At 46.4% G+C, this 27,746-nt stretch overlaps 13 protein-coding genes across 13 annotated transcripts; 7 read left to right on the forward strand and 6 right to left on the reverse strand.

Annotated features, from left to right (window-relative positions):
• Positions 1-182: 182 nt before the first annotated feature.
• On the reverse strand, positions 183-1,461 carry PGRI_070050 (glycoside hydrolase family 16 protein; the record flags this gene model as incomplete). Its single annotated transcript, XM_040794719.1, has 3 exons — positions 183-521; positions 587-1,046; positions 1,100-1,461. 3 exons carry the CDS (start codon positions 1,459-1,461, stop codon positions 183-185), a joined length of 1,161 nt encoding a protein of 386 aa, XP_040649050.1.
• Positions 1,462-2,056: 595 nt separating this feature from the next.
• PGRI_070060 (Fructosamine/Ketosamine-3-kinase) lies at positions 2,057-3,302 on the reverse strand (the record flags this gene model as incomplete). Its single annotated transcript, XM_040794720.1, has 5 exons — positions 2,057-2,111; positions 2,172-2,228; positions 2,289-2,415; positions 2,478-3,167; positions 3,230-3,302. 5 exons carry the CDS (start codon positions 3,300-3,302, stop codon positions 2,057-2,059), a joined length of 1,002 nt encoding a protein of 333 aa, XP_040649051.1.
• Positions 3,303-6,083: 2,781 nt separating this feature from the next.
• PGRI_070070 (uncharacterized protein) lies at positions 6,084-6,392 on the forward strand (the record flags this gene model as incomplete). Its single annotated transcript, XM_040794721.1, has 1 exon — positions 6,084-6,392. One exon carries the CDS (start codon positions 6,084-6,086, stop codon positions 6,390-6,392), a length of 309 nt encoding a protein of 102 aa, XP_040649052.1.
• Positions 6,393-10,163: 3,771 nt separating this feature from the next.
• On the forward strand, positions 10,164-11,378 carry PGRI_070080 (NmrA/HSCARG family protein; the record flags this gene model as incomplete). The annotated part of the gene is made up of 5 exons (XM_040794722.1): positions 10,164-10,523; positions 10,584-10,737; positions 10,788-10,835; positions 10,888-10,980; positions 11,032-11,378. The coding sequence occupies 5 exons, from the start codon at positions 10,164-10,166 to the stop codon at positions 11,376-11,378; spliced, it is 1,002 nt and encodes a 333-aa protein (XP_040649053.1).
• A 608-nt stretch (positions 11,379-11,986) lies between these two features.
• On the forward strand, positions 11,987-12,682 carry PGRI_070090 (uncharacterized protein; the record flags this gene model as incomplete). The annotated part of the gene is made up of 1 exon (XM_040794723.1): positions 11,987-12,682. The coding sequence occupies one exon, from the start codon at positions 11,987-11,989 to the stop codon at positions 12,680-12,682; it is 696 nt and encodes a 231-aa protein (XP_040649054.1).
• A 743-nt stretch (positions 12,683-13,425) lies between these two features.
• Positions 13,426-13,894, reverse strand: PGRI_070100 (uncharacterized protein; the record flags this gene model as incomplete). Its single annotated transcript, XM_040794724.1, has 2 exons — positions 13,426-13,525; positions 13,710-13,894. The coding sequence occupies 2 exons, from the start codon at positions 13,892-13,894 to the stop codon at positions 13,426-13,428; spliced, it is 285 nt and encodes a 94-aa protein (XP_040649055.1).
• A 1,027-nt stretch (positions 13,895-14,921) lies between these two features.
• PGRI_070110 (uncharacterized protein) lies at positions 14,922-15,473 on the forward strand (the record flags this gene model as incomplete). Its single annotated transcript, XM_040794725.1, has 1 exon — positions 14,922-15,473. One exon carries the CDS (start codon positions 14,922-14,924, stop codon positions 15,471-15,473), a length of 552 nt encoding a protein of 183 aa, XP_040649056.1.
• A 678-nt stretch (positions 15,474-16,151) lies between these two features.
• On the forward strand, positions 16,152-18,046 carry PGRI_070120 (cytochrome P450; the record flags this gene model as incomplete). The annotated part of the gene is made up of 7 exons (XM_040794726.1): positions 16,152-16,341; positions 16,399-16,528; positions 16,582-16,773; positions 16,824-16,975; positions 17,025-17,269; positions 17,320-17,591; positions 17,653-18,046. The coding sequence occupies 7 exons, from the start codon at positions 16,152-16,154 to the stop codon at positions 18,044-18,046; spliced, it is 1,575 nt and encodes a 524-aa protein (XP_040649057.1).
• Positions 18,047-19,037: 991 nt separating this feature from the next.
• PGRI_070130 (uncharacterized protein) lies at positions 19,038-19,346 on the forward strand (the record flags this gene model as incomplete). The annotated part of the gene is made up of 1 exon (XM_040794727.1): positions 19,038-19,346. The coding sequence occupies one exon, from the start codon at positions 19,038-19,040 to the stop codon at positions 19,344-19,346; it is 309 nt and encodes a 102-aa protein (XP_040649058.1).
• A 423-nt stretch (positions 19,347-19,769) lies between these two features.
• PGRI_070140 (putative MBL2-like secreted peptide) lies at positions 19,770-20,235 on the reverse strand (the record flags this gene model as incomplete). The annotated part of the gene is made up of 3 exons (XM_040794728.1): positions 19,770-19,792; positions 19,838-19,914; positions 19,967-20,235. 3 exons carry the CDS (start codon positions 20,233-20,235, stop codon positions 19,770-19,772), a joined length of 369 nt encoding a protein of 122 aa, XP_040649059.1.
• Positions 20,236-22,183: 1,948 nt separating this feature from the next.
• PGRI_070150 (3'-5' exonuclease) lies at positions 22,184-23,992 on the forward strand (the record flags this gene model as incomplete). Its single annotated transcript, XM_040794729.1, has 1 exon — positions 22,184-23,992. The coding sequence occupies one exon, from the start codon at positions 22,184-22,186 to the stop codon at positions 23,990-23,992; it is 1,809 nt and encodes a 602-aa protein (XP_040649060.1).
• Positions 23,993-24,218: 226 nt separating this feature from the next.
• On the reverse strand, positions 24,219-25,466 carry PGRI_070160 (uncharacterized protein; the record flags this gene model as incomplete). Its single annotated transcript, XM_040794730.1, has 1 exon — positions 24,219-25,466. One exon carries the CDS (start codon positions 25,464-25,466, stop codon positions 24,219-24,221), a length of 1,248 nt encoding a protein of 415 aa, XP_040649061.1.
• Positions 25,467-26,553: 1,087 nt separating this feature from the next.
• PGRI_070170 (uncharacterized protein) lies at positions 26,554-27,593 on the reverse strand (the record flags this gene model as incomplete). The annotated part of the gene is made up of 2 exons (XM_040794731.1): positions 26,554-27,069; positions 27,123-27,593. 2 exons carry the CDS (start codon positions 27,591-27,593, stop codon positions 26,554-26,556), a joined length of 987 nt encoding a protein of 328 aa, XP_040649062.1.
• Positions 27,594-27,746: the final 153 nt, after the last annotated feature.

Here is a 27,746-nt window from a genome sequence, read left to right on the forward strand (position 1 = left end):
AGAATGGGAGTCTCTTTTTATCGTATATGTGAGACATATGAATCTTCATAATTACATAACCTGATACAAAGCTCTCCTAAGCAAAAAGCCACCAACCCAAACGCCTTGGCAATGATCAAAACCCCGAATGCATCAATTCAGAAACAGATTAGAAGGAAAATCGCAGTTGACGATTCAATCGATCACGAAGCCTGATAAACCTTGAAGCTGCCAAATTCCCAGTATGCAGTATCAAAACTGGCCGCATTGTCGCGCACAAATGCCTTGCAGCTGCCAGGACAGCTACTTTGTGTTGTGTAGTACTTGCTCGCTCCCGCCCAGTCACCACACAAAGAGATATTGATGATAATACTCTGGTTCTTGAAATGAGAACCGATGTCGCAATCCGTGCTGGGGAAGTCTGCGAATGCTTCGCCCCATGTGGATGGGTCGGGGTTTCCTGAGGTGATATCTGACGGGATCTTGGAGCGGACCCATTGCCATACACGAATACCGGCATCACGGAGTTCCATTGCGTAAATCTGCAGGAGACGCTTATTAGGAAACTGATTTCACTGCATGGATTAGGGTCCCGATCATAACTTACTCCGCCCCCCTTGCCATTGAACTCAGGACCATAGGTGCTCGCTGTGCCTTTCACGCCACAGCCCGTATACCCATTCGCCTCGTAGTAACAGTCCTCGTGATCCACAGTACCACTTTCTTTCCGTTTGACACTCATAGAACAGCCTTTCGATGTGTGAAGCGTCGACTGGGTTCCAAACGTTCCAGCGTTAGTAGCTTCCACAACATCAATTTCTCCATAATCAGGCCAGTTATTGGGGTCTGTCAGCCACAGGGCCGGCCATGTACCACACCCGTACGGGGTGTGGATAACGTCGAAGATGAAAAGCCCATCAGCATAAGTTTTGTTGGATGTGACTCGCACAGATTGGCGGCCGTTAGCAGCCTCCGATCCTTTGTATTTCGTGTCCACCTTCAGCACAGCAGAAGTGTCCGTCGCTGATGTCAAATTGAGCCATTGAGATGCAGACCGGTCGATGTATCTAGGTTACACGTTAGTTTACCTTTTCTACCGCTTCACAAGTAGGAGTCGTACTGGACAAATCCATGGGTTGGGTCGGCCCCAGTGAAATATTCAAAGTTGTCGAAAAAGGAAGATCCCGAATAGGTATCTTTCAAGCTGTAGTTCAGTTTTGAGTAATCAGGATACCGATTGGCTCGCACTCCTAGTACTGCACCAACGACAACAGCTACTATCACCACGACGGCTCCAATCGCTATGAAAATCTTGGTCTTCAAAGACCATCCCCGTGGATCCCATCTGGAGTATTCATCTGTGTCGTCTTCGCTCCACGCTCCGTAAGAAGGTGGCTGTTTACCGGTCGCTGGTGGTTGATTTTGCAATAAATGACTTGATTGATAACCACCAGAGTCATTTTGAGCATAATTATCGCGCATTTTGACAAGTGAGGTGAGATTGATAGTGTTGCCTATGCCAAGCAATGACAAATAAGTATCACACGGGGTCAAACAATTAAAGCAAAATATGAAAATTAAGACAGCGTTAAAACAATTCGCAATAACAACGAAGTGATAAAAAAATAAAAAAGCGATCTCCTGTCACAAAATTCCGTGCCTTGGAGGCAGGCCACGCGTTAGATAAGCGGGGCCATTGGCCGGAAGGGCTACGTAGGGCCAAGTCCATGACTTGGGATATTTAAGACAGCGCAGATCTTTACCCACTATGCCTATTTATTTGGGTAATTTGTTGACATTCACTTTGATACAAACCATCAGTCTGACGTCAATGTCTATAGAACCTCCCTCCATACTCCGTATATATAGTTGGGTTGAAGTTTTATCCACTTTATGAGTTGGCATGGTCTCACGGTGTATCAGCCAATTGGAGTGAAGCCAGATAAAAATAGTAACAATTCCGAAGATCCAGTTTGTCGGTCGCTGCTATAAAGAAGATTGTTTTCGGTAACGGCGTGCGCGAGATAATGTATTGCGAATGCCACTATGAGATGCAGTTACCCAGGCAACCTCGAAGCTATTTAGATATATTGCCATATCTAGCGATCAAGTCTCTCATATCGTTGAGCATTCTGTGAGCAATGTCAGTTGATCTCATCGTAATTCCAGGCTGGTGAGGAACTTTTGCGTACTGTTCTCGAAGATCTAGATTTTGAGGAAAGAGGGCCGAGACATGTGTGTTAAACCGTCTAAATCTTTGAGTTGAGTTATCTAACAAATGGACATAAGACGCCATTGAGTATACGCACAATTTATAGAGATCGATGCGACCTTGGTAGTCCTCCACTGGAGATGATATGGGCAATTGTGAATAATACCCTTGAACATACTCGGTACCAAACCGGTTGCAAACTGGCGCCCATTGCCCAAGTTCATCTATCAGGTTTGGCTGGATGTTAGCGCTAGCCCTATTGCTTTAATCAAATCATACAACATACATTCATTATGGGCATAGAAAGAGCAGGCGTCAAACATGATAGGACTTTTTGTAATGGCATTCTTTCCAGTGTTTCCATACCATAAATCACCGTGCATCAGACAGGGTTTGACAGATCGACCTTCACTTTCGAGTGGTCGCAGCAAACGTGGAATCACTATATCAAATATGGTGGGACTCAAAATTTCGACATCTTCGCTGGGTCCCCGAGTTGAAATTTCATGCGCGAGTGCATGTCTCATTGATTTCGCAAAAAAGGTCTCCCAGCTATCCGACCATTCAGTGTGTTGTGACAGGTTACCGCTGTAGGTAGTAACGTGGAATCCAAACTTTCCAGTAGGTGATCTGCTGTCCTTATGCAGGACTGCGAGATCTTCGGTAAACTTGCGCACATCTGGCAACTCTTGATCAATATCCTTGAATTCACATAGGAAAAAGTGTGTGTTCGGTATTGTCTCATATGTACCCCAACCGATCGGCTTCGGAACAGATTCAGGGATGATATTGTAAATTGCGGTCATAGACTCATACTCGCCCTGAACCATCGCTTTTCCTCTCTCCTCTAATAGAACTTTCATAAAGAATCTCTGAGGCGACCCGTCCACCAGCTCAACATCAATGCGCCCGGTTGTGGCTCGGAAGCTGAAGCCATGATTCTCTGTTGACACGACTTTGGCACCGCATGGAAGTTCTACATCCGTCATCATCGGGGCAATTCTCAACCCGCTCAACCGGAGGATTGTTGATACTCACTAGCAGCGACAGCGGGGTCAACTTTTGCGCTTGAATTCGAAACCTCGGAGTCTAGGCTTGGTTGGAATATCATGGCTGGGATAAAAACACGTTTTTTTCTTTTCCCAAATCCAGCTGATGAATCTTGTAATTGGAAGAGTGAATGTAAAAGTTCCAGGTTTCAAGGGAAATCACGCCCGTTCGCTCCTATCAGTGTATTCCGTATTGAAAATGTTGTGATTTGATGACTGTATTTCTGTATTGATACAGGTAACTTACCCGGAATATCAATAGACCGAGCCCTCTAGGGCCCGCGGGGGGTGACATGGTGATTAGTCAGACTGTCTGTTGATCCCCGGGGCTTCAGGGCTCCCCAAGGAAGTTCTGACGTTCTTGATATTATAGAGACCAACTACTTACATAGGACTTTGACTACATACCGAACCCCCGCCCATAGGATCCGCCGCTCGCCCCTTCAGAGCGTGTGGGGAAACAATGGCGGCCGCTTTTGAATTTGCATCGAACAAACGAACAAATACACTTCACAACTACTTTTTGATGGCCAACTTCTAAGAGAATACTCTTAAACTGTCTATATTCAACATCGTTTCACCAGCAATTCAAATTCTTTCTCTTCTTCTTTTCCTCTCTAGTCCACACAGCGCACAATTGCTTGCTCTATATAACAACTTCGACCGGTATCCTGCTACATTTCCAGTTCTTCACTCGGTCTTTTATCTCATGCACTATGGTTTTCCATTCGTGTAATGTTGAGGAAATGTTGATAGACTTCTATAATGATTGGGCTTACCTGTGGGCGGCCTTCATATGAAGATGACAGGTAAAGCCAGCGTAACCTGCGGATAATCAACATCTGTGCTGGTACTTCATCTTCCTCATACTGGGTGACTTCGGGATGCTGAAACCTGTGGCAAGGTAGACTCCTTTGTTGCTCAGCTTTGTCCCGTTAGACAGTTGCACCCAGTTGTCTTCATTGTCGTACATGGTCTCAATCGCGACCGGGGCAATTGCGGTGAGCTTGGTGTCTGGCTGTAGTATCGAGGGTTCTGGGTTTGGCTGACCGTATCCCCATATAGGGTGTCCCTTTCAGACTCCTTGGCTATCCTGTTCAACTTCCTCGTTATAAATGCGGTTTCGCAGTATTTTCAGCTAATGGAAGATAATGATTCATGAGGGGTCCACGGTTTGATATTTGTCTGTATGGTTCTCTCCAACCTGACTCAGGCGTTCCTTGGTGAACTCATCCCCAAGACCCCGCTCGAAGACACAGTCGGCTCCAGGCTGAGCAGCTAGGATAAACATCTGCTCTAACATCCCTCTCGTTCTTTCTCGGGTCTCTAACAAACCTGGCCCATTGAAGTTGGCCAACTGTACGTGCGCATGTCTCAGTACCCGCGATACGTACCGTAGTAAGGCTCGCCGCGCCTATGCGCGCCTGGTCGCGAGAGGGCGAATCTAGAGTTTAGGTGAGAGGTTCTAGTTGCCAGTTACTGAGTACCGGAATCGGCCTTTGGTCAGCCACTTTTCCTTGCTTTCTGCTTGAAACTCGGTGGATTCAGGTGATGTATCTTACTATTTGGAGGTAGTGATTTCGGGATTTTGAAGAGGGATTTCTCAATGTAGGGTCTAAGTATACTAGACACGGTGCTAGTTAACTTCTTTGTCTGGTGGCAACTCTCAGATGTAAGGTGGATGAGTTTTACCTCTCTTGGCTTGAGTTTGAGTGGTAGGAAAGATGAATAGTGATAAAGTAAAGAAGAGGAGAGGAGACGGATACTGCGAGCCTTTTAAATAGCAATTTCTACGAAAGAGTCTGTCGTTGTGGGTGATTTTGCGAAGGCGCGAATATCACCTCACCCTAAAAAGGAAAGACCCCGATTAAACGAATGTTTGCATTGTAGTGGCCACAAACTAACCTCACAGCTTCGTATATTTCAAGGTCAACAAGTTTTGCTTTTTCAATACCATTCATGGCTGAGAATTGAGCTTTAAAGATTTTGTATTCCTCTACCCCTCTACCAGAGAGCTACCCCATTCCACCCTCCATTTCGTGTTCATTCGGAAGTGATAAGCAAGGATCTAAATTACTATGATATGAGCCCATGACATGGGCTATATGGACCGCAATACGAGCATCGACACCCGATAGACCCGAACCTAACTCTGGAAGATCAAGAGACTCCACAAGCTCAGACTTCACCCACGCAGCCCTCAGATAAATCAAAACACCGGATAGCATGAGGATGTTATACAGGCATCCTTCAGACAATAAAATATAATACAATTCTTCTGACAAGGCCGACTTGTCCATTACCGAGATCAACTATCCCAACTCCTAGTCGAACCTTATAGTACATCTGATCCCTCAATAAAAAAAAATGCATGAAGTATGGCTAACTGCTATGTCTTTGGACTCAGCCAAAACCATATCAAGAAAATACTCTCTACAACATTGAAAACGATCTTGTCGTGCAGAGCTTAAGAGCCTAGATATTGATAGAAATACGTCAACTCTTCATCCTACGTGCACGTAGCTGGGGTTATAATTCAGGTTTTCTTTTATACACTCATAAATTGTTGCTCTGTTGAGTAACAAAATCCCCATCCGAAGTGCTCTTCGCACAAACAGCCAAACGTCCCTTCCTTTTCCCGAGGTCCCTCTTGTCTACAATATCTCTCTCCTTCTCACAACTCACCACCTCTCACTTTCACTTTTCTTCAAGCTCTCCTTCTATCTCATCTACCTACCACCATAGCATCTCCCAGCTCTCAGTTGTCAAACCTGATAATCACGGTATAGCCACAAAAATATAAACGCACATAATCATGAGAGAAACCTAACTATTATACAGCCATGTCTTCCCCAAAGCCATCTCACGATCCGGTCGATAATGAGTCTCGGACTATGGCAGGCTATCTTGAGCCGACTGTCCCGCACACTTCGCAACAAATGCAGCTGCAAAGGGACGCCTTAGTGGCCCTCGATGAAGTTATCACGAAGTTAATTGTGGAACGCGGTGCAATAGAGGATGAGATCATTCGACAGCGCGCGGTGCTTGCTTACCAACTGACGCGCCGCTCAGCCATCGACGACCACATTCGGAACCTTCAGGACGTTTGGAATAAGATGGCAGCTGGGTTTGAAATCACATCCAACAAGTAAACGCCTGGCCGATTCGGCGCATCTTTACTCATTGTCACTTTGGGTATCTACAACATCCTGTGGACTGGTATAGAGTGCCCAAACACTGGTCCCCACCAGTTGTGCCTAACTGCGACCAGCCCGCGTAATGGTCAGAGTCCGGAAGTTTAAGTTATTGTGTTCTATCTCTCCTCTTGCTTCTCTTCTAGAGTCCGTACAGTTCATATTTGTTATTTCTTTCTAGTTACATACACCCTTCTCTCATATTTCAGTCCTCACTTGTCTTTCCACGCTGCACACCGTTTCTTTCCTTTCTCTCTCGCATCTCTCGCCTCTTTCACTTCTCTCTCCTTTACCTCTTTCCTTCCTTCTACATCAATTTGTTTATCCAAGAACAGGGATGACATAGCATATTGAGGTGCTGAAGCACGAATCAAGCAGCTGCCCGGTGCATCATAAACAACATTTCTATTCTCTCTACTGGATACAACTGTGCCGTGTTCAGATCATAGCCAAGGGGCATTGAATCTCCAGATGGAGACATACTTGACCTCTCATTCATTCCCCCTTAGGGAAAAGGTATACCAAGCAAAGGGCACCTACAAGTACACAATGTGGTACGGAGACAAGGGCAGCACCCGTGCAAACACCCAGTCATGTCTGCGCGGCGATGCTTACGAATCGTACAATTCATATCTGACATATTTTTCGTACAACACAAATCGCCACAATGTGGCCCTTGGCCTTAACGTGTGACTGCAATACCTAAGGAGATACCGTACACCAAGGAAGGAATACCTGACCCATTTGGAAGGATAAACAAGAGAACAATCACAGTGGATTAAGAAAGCTGATACAGTTGAAGCGGAGGAAATAATTGCAGATTTCGAAGCTCGCCGTGCAAGTCTTATCCTCTCCCTCATGCTAGACTTTGGTAACTACATGTAATTACTCGATCTTTGTTATAGTAATCGTAGAAACATGGCAAGACACCTTTGGGGAACTGAAAACCCCTTCAAAACCAACTGAAGCTCGGACGAGGTGCAAAATAGATGTCCTCCTCATAACAGTCCATGAAGACCTGAAAGCTCGTGGATGGTTAGAGGACGGTCCGAAAGTTACTCTACAATTTGAGACCGTGCTTGAATGGCAGCAGTTCTACGGCTTAGTACATTGCATTCGACGCCGCAGTACGCGAATGTATGTGGTTGACGGAGATACTCGACCAATTGGGAGAACCCCAGCAGCTTCCAATCGCCTTGTACACACACAGTGACAACACAGTAGCGATTATGAAGGCCGACACCTACCACTGGTGGTAGATTAATCCGATGGCTCTAGGCTTTTTTTGCCCTGGTATATACTCCATGAAAAGGTATTCAAAGGGATCGTCTGTCTCCGATTCAAAATAACGATAGACTTTCGGAACGCGTACAAGCTTGCGGTCGACTGTGTTGTAAGCAAATTCTTGCATGGCTGCTTCAGAGGCAAAGGCACCAAAGCCAAACTTCGCTGCAACTTCGTCAGAAAGCCTGACCACTCGATCCCCACCCATCGGCACCCCGATCTTCCCCTCCCCCTTTGCTGCCTTGTGACAAAGATCGATCAGCCATTCCTCACTGGCAATTGCAATATCCCAGGACATAGTCACGAAATAAGAATTGTTGGAATGAACATCACAATCACAAAGTTTGTGGAGTTACGGTCAAGGGATGAAATATCGGGGCATCTTTTCCCGCGCATTTTTAGCGCTGGTCGTCCATCATATGGGGCGGGAAGGCTTGGCTGCCGCGCTTGGCAAGCTTGGCACAGGAGGGCCCAATACATATCAGGCTCGATTAGGTTATGGAGACATCAACTTTAAACATGGGAGATCATCATTATTATAAAAATGATGATCGACACTACTAACCAGTATTGTGTCTTCTATTTTGAGGGATCGAAATGGCAGGATTTGTACTCATACATGTCCCACTTGAATTCTTCTCTAACGTATACACGGCTATACAAAAACCACACCATCAAGCCCCACAACCTTCTCAAAAAAGCCCCAACCCCCACGTTGCACTCTACTTGGCCTGGCGCTGATCAGATCCCCAAACCTCGTCTCCACCTGTCCAGCCAGCACTGCGATCATATAATATTTATTTAGTAGACATGACCTCAGAGCGCGGAGGTGTTATCTTGTCAGCTGTGCCTGGACAATCTATTTATTTTCCAATAATCCGATCTCACAAAGGCTGGCCCTCTGATTAAGCCCCCTCGGCAAAACTGTACGATTTTGGAGAAGCTTGTTTGTTTAGTATCATGTCGAAGACAATATCGATTTCTATTAGGGATTGTGGTAAAACTAGTGAAGTCATACATTGGTCGTACGCAATTTTAATCTCTCCTGTTCCTCAATTATCCAGTTGTATAAATATAAACCTAGGTTAATAATACTTGTTAACTCATCGCGGTGACTAGAATTACAAAGCGATGGACCACACCTTCCGAGCTCATTGGCCAGCAGCAAACATTTGCTTGTTCAAAACGGCGGGGATGTTGGGAGTTGGGATTCTTGGGCCCTTAGAAGAAGAGGTAGAGGAGAGACTTGAACGAAGAAGAGACGCTGCAGTCTCATGCCCCCGCAATATCATGTGAGCAATGATGTTAGCGATGACTGCCCAGCCATCGCAATGTACTTGGTAAGGGACACATGACCATTGGCCTTCGTTGTTTAACCGAAAGAAGTAGAACCATTGCCCATCTGTCAGCGTGCCCCAGACAGTAGTATCTGTCTGTCCCCTAGCCTTTCGGCTAGCCTACACCATTGCCATATACGCTAGAATCGCAGCAAATGTAGATATTTCGGATTGCTGAGAAGGTTTCTCTATGAATTTTTCAAGCCGGTTCTTGTCGATATCGAACCTATCCGAGAGTTTGCCCCACCAGCTTTTCCAAGTCTGGGTATATTCGACAGCGATGGCATTTTGATATAAAGCAGGAGATTATGTTTTGCAATACGAGAGAAAAAAAAATTGGCTCAAGTAGAAGAGAACTCAAAAATGTCTTGATTTTAGAGTCGGTATGGAGGGAAGTGTGTTGGCGGTAACCCAAATAGGAAATATATCTAGATACCTAACGTCCATGGATTATAATATATGTAGATAAACATGAGATCGTGTAGTATTTCTATAGAATGCTCTCTTATACATCCATATCATATCGTTTTAGCGGTCCTTTGGTGGTCTTTTGGTGGGACTTTTGTTTGTTATTAGCTGATAGTTTTTCTAATGATGCGTAGTACTATGGTTTTTTCTTCCTAGCAGGAGTGGAATCACAGCATTTTTCTGTGGGGTCGTTCTCTTTCTTCCACTCATTAATCAGTTGCAAGAGTTCGATATCGTACCTTCTCCTCTTTATAGTCGGCTTGGCCGGGGCTCCGCGGCCAACAGTCTCTCGGCTGCCACCAAATGATTTAAGACATTGCTCTGCACGACTACAGAAAACTGTTTTATGAATAATTGAAATAGGATTGAATAAATGAAACATATAACCTTGCTCTTTGCTCCCTGCCTGCCTAGGTGACCCTAAGACCCCCCGGGGTCCCGGGGTCCCGGGGCGGGGTCGGCTGAGCACTGTCTGTGCTGGCGCGGATATACGGAATAAGCCTCTTAAACGTTTTCCCGCAGTGTCATCATCTCTAGACATATTTGTTAAATATTCTTTCTTGTCTTGAAGTATTTGCAACTTTATGAATCGACTTACACGTCTCTGTCATATACTCATATCCATTGAGCGTTGTCAAGAATGTCTTCGGCGCGTGAAGATGTCAAAGTGATCGCAGTACTTGGAGCGACCGGAAATCAAGGCGGTGGTGTGGTTCAAGCACTTCTCAAGAGTTCTGCTCCATGCTGGCACATCCGTGCTATAACTCGAGATGCCTTTTCTGCTGGTGCTTTGAAACTCAAAGCGAAGTTCGGAAATACTGACAGGTTGGAGATAATGGCAGCCAATGTATACGACAAAGAATCACTGTTCAAAGCATTTAATAAGGTCTTTGGGGTCTTCGCAGTTACAAACAATCGACTGCCTGGAAATAAAATTGACAAGGAAGAGGATATGGACCATGAGCTGGAAGCCGGAAGAAATATCATTGACGCAGCCAAGGTATGGAGACACCTGGGGTCTTATAAGAATGGACTGACACCGAAATGGAAATCTATCTAGGCCTGTGGAATTCAACATGTTGTGTTGAGTAGCCTGCCGAATTTGACAGAGGCCAGCAACAGGCAGTTTACGAAAGTCTTTCACTTCGACAATAAATCGAAGATTGAACAATGGGCCAAAGATGAGCTCTTAGCTGTCACTGCCCTGCATCCTGGTATGTAATACTAGTCTGGAAATGTGATATCTACTTACTCGCTTATATAGGACTGTTTTATACAAATATGCAATGGTTCCAATATTGCCAACTCCAAGGTGAGCTTCATATATACTTCGAAGCAAACTAGTGACTAACGAATAAACCTAGATGACGGCATCGTCCGCTTTTGTGCTCCAATTGAGGCGGATAGACTAGCGGATTGGGTTGATCCAAGTTATGATATTGGGGTATATGCTGCAGGTGAGGCATCACTTGCTCTCCGAACGACCTGTGTACTTACTAACTGCCAAGAAATATTTCGCTTGGGCCCCCAAAAAACATCATCAAAGACATACCCAGTGGTTGGGCCCAAACTCTCGTTTGCCGAGTTCGCGAAGATTTTCAGTGACACCACTTCCCGCAAGGCTGTCTTTGATCCTATCACACTAGACCAGTGGGGTGCTACTGTAGCTGCCACTGTGGGCAAGGGATACGAGGAAGACATCAGACAGATGATGCAGTGGATATCTATTGCTCCAGATGAGAAGATATGCTATGGCACGATGGATCCTAGGGATGACACATCGTGGAAAGATCTCGGAGTCAGGGCCAGCACATTTGCAGAGTGGATGGAAAGGGCTTCTTGGAAAGGACCGTGAGGTCAGACACAAGAAGTGAATTTGTCTCCATGGCACGCTAGTTCGGCTCGCTGTACCACAAAGAATCACTCGGTAAAACGTATATCCTCCTGAGAGAGATAACACTCACTAGCGCATTCCCGGCAATCATATGTGAGAGCGAAATACATATCACATTCGAAACTACGGAGTAGTTTAGGCGGTAAATTACCGTCGCTGCCTAAAATTCGGTTCACACAAGACCTAGTACACACCGCATTTTTGGCCGCGCAAGCTGGATATTCTTTAGTGCTCACCCCTTGCCGCTTTCTTCTTGCAGTGTAAAGGATAAAACAACCACAATAAATAGATCATCCATACACGTCAAGTTTCCAGACATTCAGAGCGCTCCCCTCGAAAAGCTTCGGGGACTGATTGGTTGGCCCTACGGGGCTCGGACCTGTTCAACCTTGGGAACACGACGGTAACTTTAAAACCTTACAGGTCTGATGAACCATTATGACATCACCAAACACCTACGAGCCCCTGGGTTCTGTGGATTTCAATCACAGCTTAAACTTTCTTCCTTAACTTTTCCTTCCAGCCCTACATTTATTACTTTATCACTTCATTAGTTGCCCATCAAAACCATGAAACCACGGACAATCTTGTTCAGTATCTTCCTAGGAGCTTCCGTCTACGCAGAAGAAAAGATCAGCCTCCAATGGGCAATTTGCGACCCAACACCACAAGATACGCTTGCAAAGCTTGGACTCGATGAAGCACTCCCGTACAAAGAAAATCCCATCACCTACTACGATGAAGATCCCCCTATACATATCAGCGCGGGATTAATGTTCCGCACCAAAACGAACAAAGGCCAGCCACTCTCAACAGTCAAAGTCAGCTTTCCGGAGGTAGTTCCTGATATCCCAGACTTTGTCGACTGCTCCTGGGCCTCCTACGGCACTAATCGGCCATCCTTCACCTGCGAAAAACGCTGTCCTTTAGACAGTAAAATATGGCACGAGGAGCAGGTGCAGTTCGCCGAACGGTATGGGACTGTCGACTGGGATATGCTTCGTGCGTACGGGCCCTACCAAAATGCGAAGTGGAAGGTGCGGATCGGTGGACACAAAACCAAGTTTGATGATGTAGTAGCTGGAGACCTGCATCTGATGGAGATCGAGACGAAAGTGCTTAGGGAGGAGGCTGATGATGCGCTGCAGGCGATCACACATTATCTAAACGAGAGGGGTGTTGCTCTTTGTGGGCCGCAGGAAGGGAAAACCATGCGACTGTTTCGTGCTATGGGGTACCTCGGGAATGAACGGGAGGAGCTATAATCAAATGCGAGAGATATGGACCTTGCGCCGCAGATGTTAGCAAGTCTTACATCCCCTGAACTATCGTACATTTCTAGAGGGCAATCCACTTTCTTGGATCAGGTGTGTCTCACGGGGGCTAAACCTCTTAGTTATCAGAGGTGAATTTAAGCCAAATTACCGCCGAATGTCTGCCAAGTATTACACCGTATCCCAGAAATCGAGAGATATCCGTGTCTGGAGCCTACCAACAACCAAGGGGCAACGGCCAGCAACATTACTCTACAAGCTCTGTCAGGTAGACCCACAGCATATCCCGAGAAAGTTCAGCCTGCAAGTATAGCATATCTGTCACTTTTGACTCACCGGGGTTATGCCCGGAATGAGGGGTAATTCTATTGATGGAATAGACTTTGTGGCCATGTTCCAATAAATGGCTGATTACGCATATTTATGCAGGTACCCGTGGAGTAACCTTCGCAGCGTCCGTGGTTTCTGGGAAACTTTTCATGAGTACACCGCTAGAATTCTACGATTCGCGTAGGCAATTGGTTTTTAGCTTCTTTTTTCAAAGGATTTCCAACTATCCTTCGCTATGAAACCAACTAGATACCTACCTCAATACGCACACCCCCTTCCTGGAGTTGCTGATCAACTCCTTTTCAAGCACATGGTCTCCTTGTCTCATATTCTGTGCCATGCACATGGCCCTTCCACGCCTTTCAGTCCGAATTGCCTGATGCAACTTTAACCTTATGAAAATGCTACTCGGAGTTTGGGTCATCATCATCAGCGTCGATAGGATCCTCGTATTCTTCCGAACAAATTACAGACCAAAGCACCTCAACTGCAAACCAAGTGTAGCTATCAGCATTATTGGTAGCCAAGCTCTTATCATAGGCTCGAACCCCGGAGGGTCCATAAGCAAGGTCGTTTGTTTCTTTCTCCAATGGCGGCGCAACCAAATTGGTATGGTGGGTGTGTTCATGCAACAAAATCGATCCTAGCGTTTCCATCTTCCACGATATACGCGGGTCGAAATTCTCACACAACCTCAGGAACTCCGGCATAACTCTTGGCGATTCCACCGTGACCAAACCCGGCTTTCTTGCAGATGATTATCTCAGGGTTGTCGGAGTTCCACTCACGCAACTCTGGCATAGTACTGCCACCACAGGCGTACTCACCATCGTCATCCTCATAGTCTGTCACAATAGAGATCATGCCTAGCATGTCGCTTCCGACTGGGCTGTTTGGGTCACCGCCGCTGATTTTAGAAACACCTCTACATGTGCTGTCAATAAACCTCCAGTGAGATTTTTTGGGAGAAACTTACTCATGGCGGTGTCTTTGGCGAAAATTGGATCAACTATCAAGGCAGGTATAAGCTGCACGTAAGACGCCATCTACAACGCGTCCTTGAATGCCTCCGTGATCTGAGTTCTCTCTTGATCACTATAACCGTCGTCTATATTCGGATTCGTGCGCTTTTGGAGCAACTGGGCTAGCTTGAGGTATAGCGGGATAGCCAGTGCAGAGGCTGCAAAAATGGCTTGTAGGAGGGCCCTCGACGGCCTAATGGGCTATGGTTTCCGAACGAAAATATGGATAGGAAAGTTGTGTGGTTCTGTTACACGTCATCGGCCCTTCGTCGCTCTTTTATGCACCAATTCTTCCTACAACATACAGTCTAACTTTCTGCGTTGGGGAAATTGCTCAAGGCAAGGCAGACTCCGTCTATCCTATGCAGATGGATCGTCGAAGCTCCGATTCACAATCATTTTTGCTGTCATGAACACTATCCAGTTCGTTTTTCCAGACATAATTCTGCGCACCCCCCCAATTAGGCGTCCCATTTCCAGGGTTTTATTTAGCCCCATTGAATCTGATCCTCTCTGTTTTGAATTATTGTTCCCCCGGCCTTTCTATTTGAGCCCCTCTATATGACGATCCTAGTAAAGATCTACCCTACGCTGCAGTTTCGGCTGAGCTTTTATGATATGACAGCTGTCAAACTGCCTTGGATGAGATTTTGGTAGCCTGAGAGCCGTCACACAGTTTCAGCTGAACCTTTAGTGATATTACAGCCCCTCATATACCAATGACGTCGGTTGCAGGGATACTGTCTACTAAACGCTACCAAGACCCATCAAATCCCACAGTCACCTTAACATCAAAATAATCCTCTGGGTGAAATTTGATATCAGCAAGGAAATAAATCCTCATTCTTCATGCATATCAATTGTAATCAAGAGACAAAATGCCCAGCACCCGTCCCTCAATTTCCATCACACTGGCTATCACACCGCCCAGGTTCTCCCTCAATCCCAGCCCGCAACCGACGATCACCCTGACAGCAGTTTCACATCACCATGAACCTATCACACCCTTTGCTCAACCCACAATATTCAACCTCGGTCTCAGCCAGCGTCGCAGCATCTTCATGTGTCAGGATATCACTGTACCAGACAGAAAGCCGCTACGTCTAGATATCACCAAAGGTGGGAAGCGTCCAGCCTTCAATCGCGAGTTGGGTGGGTCAGATGATCACTTTTTCGTCACATTACACCCTGAGACACCAACTGAGTTTCAGGAAGTGTTTCGCCTGGCCAATAGATCAGGGTACGGAAATACTCTCGAAATTGGACATCGATATTGGTCTGGGATAAAGGAGGGCGAGGTAATACCCTGGTGGCGGGTTGGAGGGAAAGCGGATGTGATGGCGCCCCAAGGTGAGCGAGCTTCGCTGGGAGAGGCAAGCGGGGAGCCTATCACTCTAAAAGCAGAGGGTGTGGATTTCGAGGTTATATAAACCTCCCACCATGCAGTGAAGCACAAATTAGGGACATAAAACGAGCGAACCACTCATAAGTGTTATCGCCATCCACACCCAGACACACAATTGATCTACGGACGAATCGAAAAGCAAATATATTGAATACGATGGTGGCTTTTCTTAAACAGTCGATTCGCTCCTTTGCGAATGACCTCAGCCACCGATGTGCCTACGCAGGTTTAATGTCTTAAGTAATAATTTTTTGCAGTCGATTTACCGTCGATCAGCCTTGTTCCGAATACTTCATGCATAAGCTACTATATTCATTGGTATGTGCTGAGAATCTGTAAGCGCTTGGGTCATCACAATTTAATAGGAGAACGTTGATACGACATAGATGTGACAAGTGGCAGGGAATGTTCCAATTTATGCTTCTAGATCCAATTAAAGGGCTTGTATATCTTAAAGTCACACAGACATGCATTTATATAGTGTAGATACAAAAAAAGTACAGGATTATGCACGTACATCCTGCACCCCCCTCCTACTTGCAGATGACCGACCTATCGTAGAGTGACAGGTGCTGCATCGAGACATGCACACTGCAACCCCTCTTCTTCAAGGCTTTAAAAAATATTCCCCAGATCCAGAATAAATAACCACATATACCCGTTCCTTGTCATATTTCAAACTCTTATTCTTCACTTCAACATCATGTTATCAACGCTGTGGTTGGGTCTCATTGCCCTCGGCTTTTTTATTGTTACCCTTCGCGGCCGGAAAAGATATCCGCTACCTCTTCCTCCTGGTCCTAAACAGCAACCTATAATTGGAAATCTGAAGGACCTTCCAAGCCCAGACCAACAAGATTGGATGCACTGGCTAAAACATAAGGAGCTATATGGTAAGAGTGAATGCCTGTGGAACATACAACTTCAGATGTTGACTATCCCGAAATTAGGACCAATCAGCTCACTCACTGTGCTGGGAAAACATGTTATCGTCCTTAATGATGCTAAGTTGGCGGTGCAGTTACTAGAAAAGCGTTCCGCTATATTCTCATTGCGTCCAGAAAATGCGTTCACTGATATGTAAGTGGCGGCATTATGGATTTACATGGCATTGAGATGACTGATATTGCTAGGTCGGGCTGGCAATATGTTCTTGGGGCACTCAGAAAAACAGACCACGTAAAGAAAACACGCAAACACTTGTTTCAAGAGATGGGTTCAAAGAATTCCGTTGCCCGCTTCAACGATATTCAGGTAGCGGAGGTCAGTCGCTTCCTAGTGAGGGTATTGGATAAGCCAGAAAACCTCCTTCAGCATATACGGAAGTGAGTTAGATAGCATACTATTTTTGTATGCGAGAGCTAATTGTGAGCAGAGAGGCAGGAGCAATCGTCTTGAAAATTGGTTATGGCTATACTATTGAACCCCATGCTCGGGACCCTCTTGTGGATCTAGCCGACCAGGCGATGGAGGATTTTTCATATGCCTTGCTTCCAGCAACATGGGCAGTGGAATTTATTCCAATAAGTAACTAATCATTGATAAATTGTGGAGTATTGTCTAACCCTTTGCCTAGTGAGATATCTCCCGGCCTGGTTCCCTGGGGCAGGGTTCGTGAAGATCGCGCAAAGCTATAGGTCCAGAGCAAAGGCATTCAGTGACGTTCCGTACTCATTTACCAAGCAAAAGATAAGTGACGGTCAATTTGTACCATCCTTCTTGTCCAATCTTCTTCGGGACAATTATGTGGAGCCTGGAACCGAAGACGAAGAGGTCCTCAAATGGTCAGCTGGGTCTTTGTACGCTGGAGGAGCAGATACAGTGAGAGCAACTCCGGATTATACGCATTATATTAGACTAACAAAAATTAGACCGTCTCTTCAATTGCGAGTTTCTTTCTCGCCATGGCTCTTTTCCCGGAGGTGCAACGCAAGGCTCAGGAAGAAATTGACACAGTGCTTGGGACTAATCGACTACCCCAATTCCAAGATCGAGATAACCTTCCATATATAAATGCACTGGTCAAGGAAGTTCTCCGATGGCATCCAGTTGTACCCATGAGTGTACCACATATGTCATCTCAAGACGATACATGCGAAGGGTACTTCATCCCCAAGGGATCATCTGTTCTTACAAACGTCTGGTGGGTTGCTCTTGTTTATTCCAGGAGACAGTAGATACTAATACAGTTTTCGATATTATAGGGCATACACGCACGATCCAACTGTTTATCATGACCCAATGATCTTCAACCCGGAGCGCTTTTTGCCGACCCCAGACCGCAAACTCCCAGAGCGCGATCCACACATGCTTGTGTTCGGATTCGGTCGTCGAGCCTGTCCTGGGCGTACTCTAGCAGACGCAAATGTCTTTCTCACAGTCGCACAGGCTTTGACTGTTTTCAGTATCTCGAAACCGATAGAAAACGGGGTCGTCCAGGATATCCCATTAAAGTTCCTTCCTGGGGTCATTAGCCATCCGGCTCCATTCAAAGTGACAGTCCTGCCGCGAAGCGAGATGCATGAACGTATTATCCGAGAACTCGGAGAACAACATCCTTGGGAGAAAAGTGATGCCGAATTTATCCCGAGTGTGTAGAAAATGATCCTGATATGTATATACTCAAATGACTGCTGATTACCCAGTCTGGTTATATGGTTCCGAGAAAATCTTGAGCACAATTGTTTGAATCGACGGATTATTCGACATGTTCATTAGTCCTTTTTTCACTGGGCAGCGGAATTCTTCAATCGAACGAGTCGGAGCTCATTTAATATTGAATATATCGCAGGATGTCCCATTTTTTTTTAGCATTGTATACTTTCTGTGGCATTCTTGTAGCTGATTTTCGTCTAATATGTCTGTACCATCGATATTCTCTAAATTCGAATTAATGTTAAAAATAGCAAACAATGCATTCTCAAAGGCCGAGTCTCAAGCCTATGTTCTAAATCAACTCTTCCTCGGACACAAAGAGCACAAGAATGCTCTTGACCATATCCTTTGTTTCTTTCTCTTGCAATTTCAAGGATAATAAGCAATGTGTTTTCGAATATCAATGAAAGCCATACTCTAAATTTACTCTACCTCGGTCACAAAGAGAATGTCAATTATTTAATAGTCGATGAATACCGTTTCGATTCTCATTCCATGTTTACAGTCACCATTCAATCAGCCAACAATTCAATCAGCCAACAATCCAATCAGCCAACAATCCAATCAGCCAACACGATTCAACTCTGCATATCTTACTTTCGGATTTCATCCTACAAAATGAAGTCGAAGTGGCCAGCGGGAGTGGGCGCAGGACCAGAAAGACGTTTGTGGAATCGACTTGGCGGTCTCTATTCGAACCTCCAGGCCCGAGCTGTTGTAATGAACATTATTCGAACAGTTCACAACCACGAGCAAGGTATACATCTCTCTACCAATGGGAACCCTAATCATCTTTTTCACTCGCATCACCGTAGAAATGGTATAGTTACTGGGCTCATCGCCCAAATACCCAATCTACCGGCATCTATTCAAGGTCTTCCTCAAGCTGACCTTGTTGATGCTATGCGAGATCTTATTCGGTTCTACCGAAGCCATGATCCTCTCAATTGGGGACTCCCTGCACCGAACATCCCCGGCTGGCTGCCACCAGTACCAGCACCTGCACCAGTACCTGCACCCGCACCAGTACCTGCACCCGTACCCTTACCTGCACCGGCTCCAGTACCAGCTCCAGTACCAGCTCCAGTTCCAGCTCCAGTTCCAGCTCCAGTTCCAGCTCCAGTTCCAGCTCCAGTTCCAGCTCCAGTTCCAGCTCCAGTTCCAGCTCCAGTTCCAGCTCCAGTTCCAGCTCCAGTTCCAGCTCGCGCTCCAGCTCGCGCTCCAGCTCCAGCATTACCACTAGCACTAGTATTAGACCCAGCACTAGGCCCAGCACCAGACCCAGGACTAGCTCCAGCTCCAATTCCCTCACCGATAACACAATCTCCATCAGGGTCAGTCAAACGGGGATTGGATGACACAGAGAAAGATGGTTATGACCTTCCAGATCGAAAGAAGCAGAAAGTGGCTATGCCAGAGTATCCAGACTTGCCAGATCCGGCGATACTACCTGTTCTAGGGCAAGAGGCTATCCTACGAATGAAAGCACCGCTGGAGAATGTTGATATGGAAGAGGAATCTGAGGAAGAAGAAATTTATTACACATGAACAGGGGAAGGAAGGTAAGACTAAGCTTTTTCCCAATGGTCCACAGTCTGATCTGCTTTCTGATCTAGGGGAAAGATTGTTTGCATACAACCACAGCGACATCAAGGACCACCGCAGCCTATTTGCATTTGGGGAGTTTTTCTAACATCATTAGTCATGTCCAAATACCAGCAAGAGATTACATACTGCTCGAGCAATTACTATCCGTAAAGTACCCATTGACGTAGCACGTTGTCCCCAGATATGTAACTTGATCCCAGGAGCTACATAACTCCCATTAGCATCTAAATCGTCATAAACCAGTAACAAACCTACCAAATCCCATTGAAGCAATCGCCATGCTTCCAGCACGCAAAGGTGAGTTTATCTCCCTTAGGAAATCCAAAGATTGCGCCTGCATCTAATTTCGCATCGTACCGGCAGTTGACATAGTTGTCGACATTGACGATTTTGCAAGTCCGCGCTGATGCGCGCTTTTCAAGGTTCAACTCTCCGTCGGCTTCGGCTTCGGCTTCGGGGTCCGCGACGGGGGCAGCGGCGGCCAGGAGGGGGAGGAAGGTAACTGCGAGACCGAGGAACTTCATTGTGTTTCGTTGCTAGCTGACGCTTGTTCTATCATGAGAAACCCTTGCAGAATGATGGTGTACTTATACATTGGAATTTTCATGTCCTCGTATTGCCCAGTCCACTTCCTCGTGTTCTGGCCCCATGCTGCTATTCATAGGCAAGTAGCGCGATTTATCCGAGGTTGCATTCTCGTATCCAGTTATAGAACCCCTTAAGCTATCTAGGAAGCAAAAGTTATTCTGGTTGAGTAACATTCCTAGAAATTCATTGTTCAGAGTAATAAATAAGAGCTATTTATAGTAAAGAACGAAAAGGTTATCACTACTAGCTACAACCACTATAGCACCTCATCTGGCAATTTGGCATCCTGACAAGCCACCCCCAGATATTATTTATAGCGCCAATTATAAGGAGCAAGTTGAAATCCTTCTTGGGCACGGAGCATTTCGTATCCGACCCTTTTTTAGTCTCATTTCCGTCCTTGGCGGCTAAATCGATTAACTCGCCCTTACACCTGAAAAACGAAGAGGCCATGTCCTCCACAATCCCTGAATTATAAGATCATGGACTCGGATTATGCGCAAAACGTCCTCATAAAAACCCTGCAGAAAGGTGCTATACCCAATCATGTTGCATTCATTATGGATGGCAACCGGCGATATTCAAAAGTTCATGGTATGACAATTGCAGAAGGACTCTTTCGGGGGTCCCAAGCCATGACAAAGGTATGGCTCATGCTGATACCATCGTAATCAGTTGTTAATGCTGACATGCAAAGGTCGTGGAGAGATGTTTTCTGTTAGGTATACGAGGCGTCACATTGTATACATTCAGCATTGAAAACTTCAAAAGGCCGAAGGAGCAGATCGATCCAGTTATGGAGGTACTTAAATATCTGTTCATCAACTATGCCCAGCCAGGTGGACTATTAGAGCAACATCGGTGCACGATGAGGGTGCTGGGTCGGCTGGATTTGCTCGATGATGATATGAGGGAGACGATCGACATAGCTACTAAACAATCTTGTCACCAAACGAAGAGATTTCTAAATGTATATCTGGCATATACGTCGCGCGATGAAATTGCCCGCGCAGTGCGAGTGTCAGCAGAAGAATGTTGTCGGGGAAAGATTTCTCCTTCAGCTATCACAGTCCAGTCACTGGCAGCTCGAATGTATGCAGTCGATGATCTTCCGGTAGATCTTCTTGTTCGGACATCGGGAGTCCGCCGAATGAGTGATTTTCTACTCTGGCAATGCCATCAGGATACTGATATCCAGGTTGTGGACACACTCTGGCCGGACTTTGGCTTACGCGATCTTTTCTTTGTGATCGTACGGTGGCAAAGGAATCAATACCGTGTGGACTTGCAGAAACCAAGCATTAGTTTCCTTGTGACTTGCTTCATTATTGTGTTTTTGTCGTTATCATCATGGTTCTATTCCTATTAAGCTTGAGTAAGGTCTCTTGAATGTGACAAATAGTCCAAATGAATTGCATAGTCTTCGAATCGAAAATACAAACCTTTAGTCTTGTTCGGGTTCCAGCTCGGGGATATTCGAAAAAAAAAAAAAACTCTCCTGTCTTTGTTATTGGTAAGACTCTTATCTTGCGCTGTGATTGGGCAAGATGTCTTTAATGGCCTGATATTTCAGGCCCAAGTTTATCCCGGTAGAATTGGGCAGAATCTTGGCTTGGCCAATTTTATCCCTCTTGAGATCAATTAACAATTCACTTTTCGTTTTTATCGGCTCAAATCAGGCAAATAATTTTGACACTAGAAAGACTGCCTCGGCGATTATATATTGCTGGTCCATTGGCTCATAGGTTGCCGCAGTCATCGAAGTGCAACGTCAGTCCCTACCTGCCACGTTTGGGCTCGATTAGGCAAGACATACACATTCCCGAGTTCCTTCCGTATTAGCTCAGTGTACACGAAAGAAAACGAGTCAATTTCTCTTCTATCATGGATTCTTCCCCGGCCGTTGAAAAGGTATTCGTCTGTCCTGGATGTCAGAGAGGTGGCTTCAAAAGCCTTGGCGCCGTGAAGGCTCATTTTGAGTCCAAAGGCCACAAACTTGCTTGTGCGCCATGTGACATATCTTTTGGAAATGTTACAGCGTTGCTTAAACACTCCCAAAAGCATGAAAAGCCCCTAGATGGCTCCGATATCAAGTCGCTCAAGTCAGCAAAACCAGCGCCAAAGATCACAAAGCAGCAGAACGTCCCGCAGGTTTCCGAGATCTTGTCTACCAAACCTACAAAATCAGCCCCGAAGTCTGTGAAATACGACAAGTACCAGGATCTGTCTGAGTCTTTTGTCAAGCCTGCAAAGCCATCCTCAAAGACCTCAAAGCATGTCAAGACCCAGGATCTGTCTGAACCTTTAGTCAAACCTGCAAAGCCATCTCCAAAGGCAGCGAAACATGAAAAGTCCCAGGTTCATTCCGAGCCCTTGCCTGTCAACCTTGCGATATCCGCTGCAAAGAAAACAAAGCTTGAGATGTCCCAGGATCTGTTTGAGGCTTTGTCTGCCAAACCTGCGAAATCTGCTCCAAAGAAAACGAAGCATGAAAAGTCCCTAGATCGCTCTGATATATTGCCTGCTAAGCCTGCGAAATCAGCTCAAAAGCGCACATCAACCCAGGCCCCGGTACGTGCTCCATTGAGGTCAGACGGTCTTGAAGACCTGTGGAACAAGAGCTCTGAGCCTGAACCCCCGAGTCCCTCATCACCCGCCATCAACAATGCAAATTACCATGCTATCCTCGAGCCGCTCGAACAAGACTTGATCTTTCGATACTTGTCGGCACGGTGTCACTCGGACACCCGTCTGATCACAAGAGGGTTCACATTTCGGGCTGGCCTAGCAGACGTCAGCAGACGCCCGTCGAAGAAACCGCCTCCGAAGACAGGACATTTCCGCCAAGTTCCTCGCTCCTCGGACGGATTGCCGAAAAGGAGGGCAATCGTGCTCGACTGTGAGATGGTGCAAGTCGAAGCAGGGCGTCGGGAGCTTGCATTTTTGTGCGCAATTGACTTTTTGACCGGTGAGATTCTCATCGACAATTATGTGCAGCCGAAAATGAGAGTCGTGAATTGGGATTCTCGTTTCAGCGGCGTGACTCCCGGTGCCATGAACAAGGCTGTCAAGAAAGGGACAGCGTTGAACGGCTGGGAAGGAGCGCGCTCGAAATTATGGGAGTTCATGGATAGCGAGACTGTCCTAGTTGGCCATTCTCTCAACAATGATCTTGATGTCTTGGGTATCATTCACTGGAACATTGTTGACTCGTCCATCATTACCAGCGAAGCGGTTTTTTACACTGTACACGCTGGTGAACCACTCAACCGCACATGGAGTCTGAAAACTCTTACCAATGAATTGGTCAATTATGATATCCAGGTCGGCAAACAGGGCCACAGTGCGCTAGAGGATGCACATGCAACGCGGGATATTGTGATCTGGTGTCTAAGATACCCAGAGCATCTGAAAGTATGGGCTGATAATGCCCGGGACCAAGAGGAGGTGCGCGTTTACGAAAGGGAGTTGAAGAGGACGACTGAAGAGCAGGTGAAGGAGCAAAAGAGAAAACATGATATGGAGATGAAGATCCAGATGTTGTCCCGTGGCGTTTCTGGTTTGGATGTTCATGCCATTAACCTGTCTGAAGATAATGCTAATGACCCTGATTATTCTTTCGCCGACCATGATGGTGATGATGTTGAACACGAACCGGTAACTATTGAAGCGGCCGCAGCTTCATTCTTTTGATACTCCCATGTCTATACAGGTTATATGTCTATACAGGTAATTATCTGTTAATTATTATGTTACATGACAATTCAATTACAAGTGCTCAGTCGTGCAATCACTGAGCTATTCGCTGTTACTATTCCTTGTCTTATATATTTGACATGTCCCCGCAATGCAATCCGACAAGAGTGAATTCCCACAAAATCGATGCCACGCAGGCTCATGACCTTCACAAGACATAATCTCACAACCTGGAGGCACTGTTATATACAGTGACCGCTGTCTCCATCGACACAGTTCGTGTCTCCCCAGCAATACTTACAGAGATCTGCCATATTATCGAGTGACTCAGCCTGGTATTGAAAGTGACAAAACTAGGCTGAATGCTAGCCAGCCGACTGAGACACCTCCCATCACTCATCAGACCATCATTTCTAAGAACAAGCCGAAGCACCCTTCCAATATCGACCGGTGTATCAGCTGGCCCAGCAAAAGTCACAACAGGGTCCTTAAGCTGCTCAAACGCTTTCTCCAGACCCAATTGCTGAACAAAAACATATTCATCATCAGGAACCCTATAAAGGCTCTCGACGGTCGGTTGAAGAACAATCTCAACCTTCGAAAGAATAGTCATCTTAATCGCAGTAACATCGACCCGTTGCACAACATCCCAAATAGCACTACTACTCCCCTCCCGCTGCGGAATAATCCTGATAACAAGCGGAATCGGTGATGAATTATTAAGTTGAATAGCAACCGGCACACTCATCACAACTTCAAAGCTGAATCCGGGAACAGAAGCTAACCCAAGAATCTTCTGCGTTCTCTGCATCAAGGATAAATCCACATCCCGCATCCACGGAAGCAATCGCTGACTGCGCACCCGGCTCACAATGCTACACCGCTGCTGCGCAAACCAGATCTCATCCGCGTCTACTGTCGGGTAGCCCAGCGTGATGGGTGCTGTGGCACGTTCGACCTGCCACGAGCCATTGTGCATATACTGCAGCTGCGCCTGAACATAGTACTCGATGCAGACCTTGGCTCCGGTCCATTCGGTGGAAAACGATCCCGGTAACGGGTGTTGTGCGATGATGTTTGCCTCTAGTGAGATGAAGCTCTCTTCTTGTGCGTGGTCGTGGATTGTTGATAGCGAAGCTGCTTCGGGGATATTGATTGAGAAGGGGATGTTGATCCAGTCGGTTTGGGTGCTGGGTGAGGGTATGTGGATAGGTCCACGTAACAATGTTTGTGGTAGGTTAAAAAGCTCCCAGTCGCCGTAGTATGTTGTTTTCGATGGATAGCCAGCTGTTATTAGGCGGGCTTTTGTGCGTCCGATCAATGTGACTGAAATCTTAGCGTCCGGGGTCACGATGTGCAAGTGGCGATTCACGCTGCCGATTATGGTGTCTCCTGCGACGTATGTCCATATTGGAGGTGCTGCAATGTATATATTGAGGTTAGAGCCTCCAGTTGTCTGGATAGGATGCATGGCTTCATAGTAGTTGAAGGCGAAGTTCTTTGAAAGAAATTTAGTTAACCCATGAATTTCTTACATAACTCAGAGGGCAGGGGTCAAGCTGTTACCAAATAAGGCAGTTAGTGTTCATAACAATGGATTGCAAGTTGCCGAGATCCTCTACAAGGGTAGTCCTCGTCCCATGGAGTAGACAGGGTAGTTGGCGGAAGGCGGGGGCGAATTCAAATAGTACTTCACCTGGTATGATATACTAGTGTAGGTGAATGTAGGTAAATCTTGTTGACATCTTACTATTTGGAGCCTATACGCTCATGTTGACCTCGACTTCGCTTGCCAGATATTATGTAGTCACATCGTTCTCCAGGGCTCCCTTACGCTAGTCCCTATCTGGTAGACCAGAAGAGCCCTGGAGCTACCTCAGACTTTGTCAGGCTTGGAATCTGAGATGTAAACTTTGAAGAACAAAGTAGATCTTAAATATAACTGATATTACCTTGGGTCAACTGGATCAAATTATGTCTGCTGTCAGAAACAGAAACTGCATCAGCGGCCGACTCTACAGGGTTTACTCCAATACCAAGCATCAAAAGCAAAAAATACGGGTATCAAATTCGCACTCGAGAGCAGTGCATACATACAACCTCCTCTCACATACAAGTTTCATACATATAAGTACAGTTCCAAGGCAAGATCGAAGGGTCGAGCAGGGGATGCTCGATCAAACCCAGATAATCTGCAAGACACAGTAACAAAAAGGATACACGTCGAAACAATTCCAAGATCACTATGCGCCCGCCCAGACGCCGTGTAAAAATAAAAGCCAATCCCAGACGCCGTGTGCATCAATGATGCAGAATGTGTATAGTCATAGCCATCAGGGACGGAGGTAATATCAGCATGTGAAGGATAAAAGTAAAGTAAAGCGAGGTCGTTCCACGTATTCCCGGTGTACGCCCATGTACCGAGAGGGGAGGGTATCATGCAGTGTGAGACAATATTTCGAGGTAAGGGAAGGGGGTGATGCAGCATTCGTGAAGCTGGCGGTGAGATGTATCAATGATTGGCCTGCTGGATTCTAGCGGGCTTTGATTGGAGATTATTATGATTTTCGTGCTTTACAAAGCCATGACCGCCACCATTTGCAGACTCCAAGAACGGCAGTGCGGCCGTCATCCTTGCGCTCGGTGCCGTCAGGGTTACCCAGGACCATAGAGAAGATCCAGAAAAATGCGGCTGTCCATGCGAAGAGGAGGATCACAATACTGAATAATGGGGACAGGACCAGGACAAAAATTGAAGCAATCACGGCGTATATCTCGCTCGGCTGAGATATGACGGATTGCTGATCTGAATCTGGCTCTGAGCGGATCCATTGAGTCGATTGGGTCGATGATGATCGGTCTTCCACCGACGGTGGCTGCAAGCAAACGAGCCGTTCATGAATGTGGAGAACAGGAGAAAGGAGATCGCAAAGTTGTGATGCGAAGGTCGATGCGCGGAGGTAGGGGGAAAAGGAGCAGAGACGGAAAGGTGAGACGAAGAGGGCGAAGAGAAAGGCGAAGATGGTATATAGAGAAGCGCCGAATGAGTAGAACGGAACTATTGTGAGGCGAAACTACCAGTTTTTATTAATATATGAAACATTGAGCCGCCATACTGCCCACTTACTAGCATAAGAAGGGCATCTTGGCCCTCATTAGTGACTATTTCGTCATCTGGAATGGCTCGTTTTCGGACACGGATTATGCTGGGGTTGGAATGTTCCCCAGGCATCAATGAAGGCCGATCTGCCCAGCTGCTCTGGGCCCGCTCATCCTTGTGTGCACCACTTGATGTCGAGCCGGCCGGAACGGAGTCGATCTCTCGAGGATCTGAGCCGGGCCAGGAAAAGCCTCCCAGTGACTGGTTATGGTATATACGTTGTGCCCGTGAGCCGGAGGTGCGCGGACTGACATCGCGGCTCGGTATAGGAGACGAGGGTCGGGATCCACCTATTGGGTGACTCAATACAGAGGATTGTTCATGGGATCGACGGGTAGCCGGTGGAGGGGTGACGATCGAGCTGTGAGGGTGTGCCGTTCCAAGAGGTCCTTGGTCCTGATAGTAGGCAGCACTATATGACATCTCCGGTGACCGCATGGCCGGCGAGGAAATAATGGCAGGATATAGAGACGAAGCAAGAGTCGTACAAGGTAGACGCACAGAGGGCGACTATTGCATGTAGAATTCACCACATGATTTCCGAAATCGTAGTCTTTCTAGCATAGGGAGCTCTTGACAAGTCGGGGGAGG

Source organism: Penicillium griseofulvum, assembly GCF_001561935.1.
Source record: "Penicillium griseofulvum strain PG3 chromosome Unknown contig_92, whole genome shotgun sequence".
Taxonomy (NCBI): Eukaryota; Fungi; Ascomycota; class Eurotiomycetes; order Eurotiales; family Aspergillaceae; genus Penicillium; species Penicillium griseofulvum.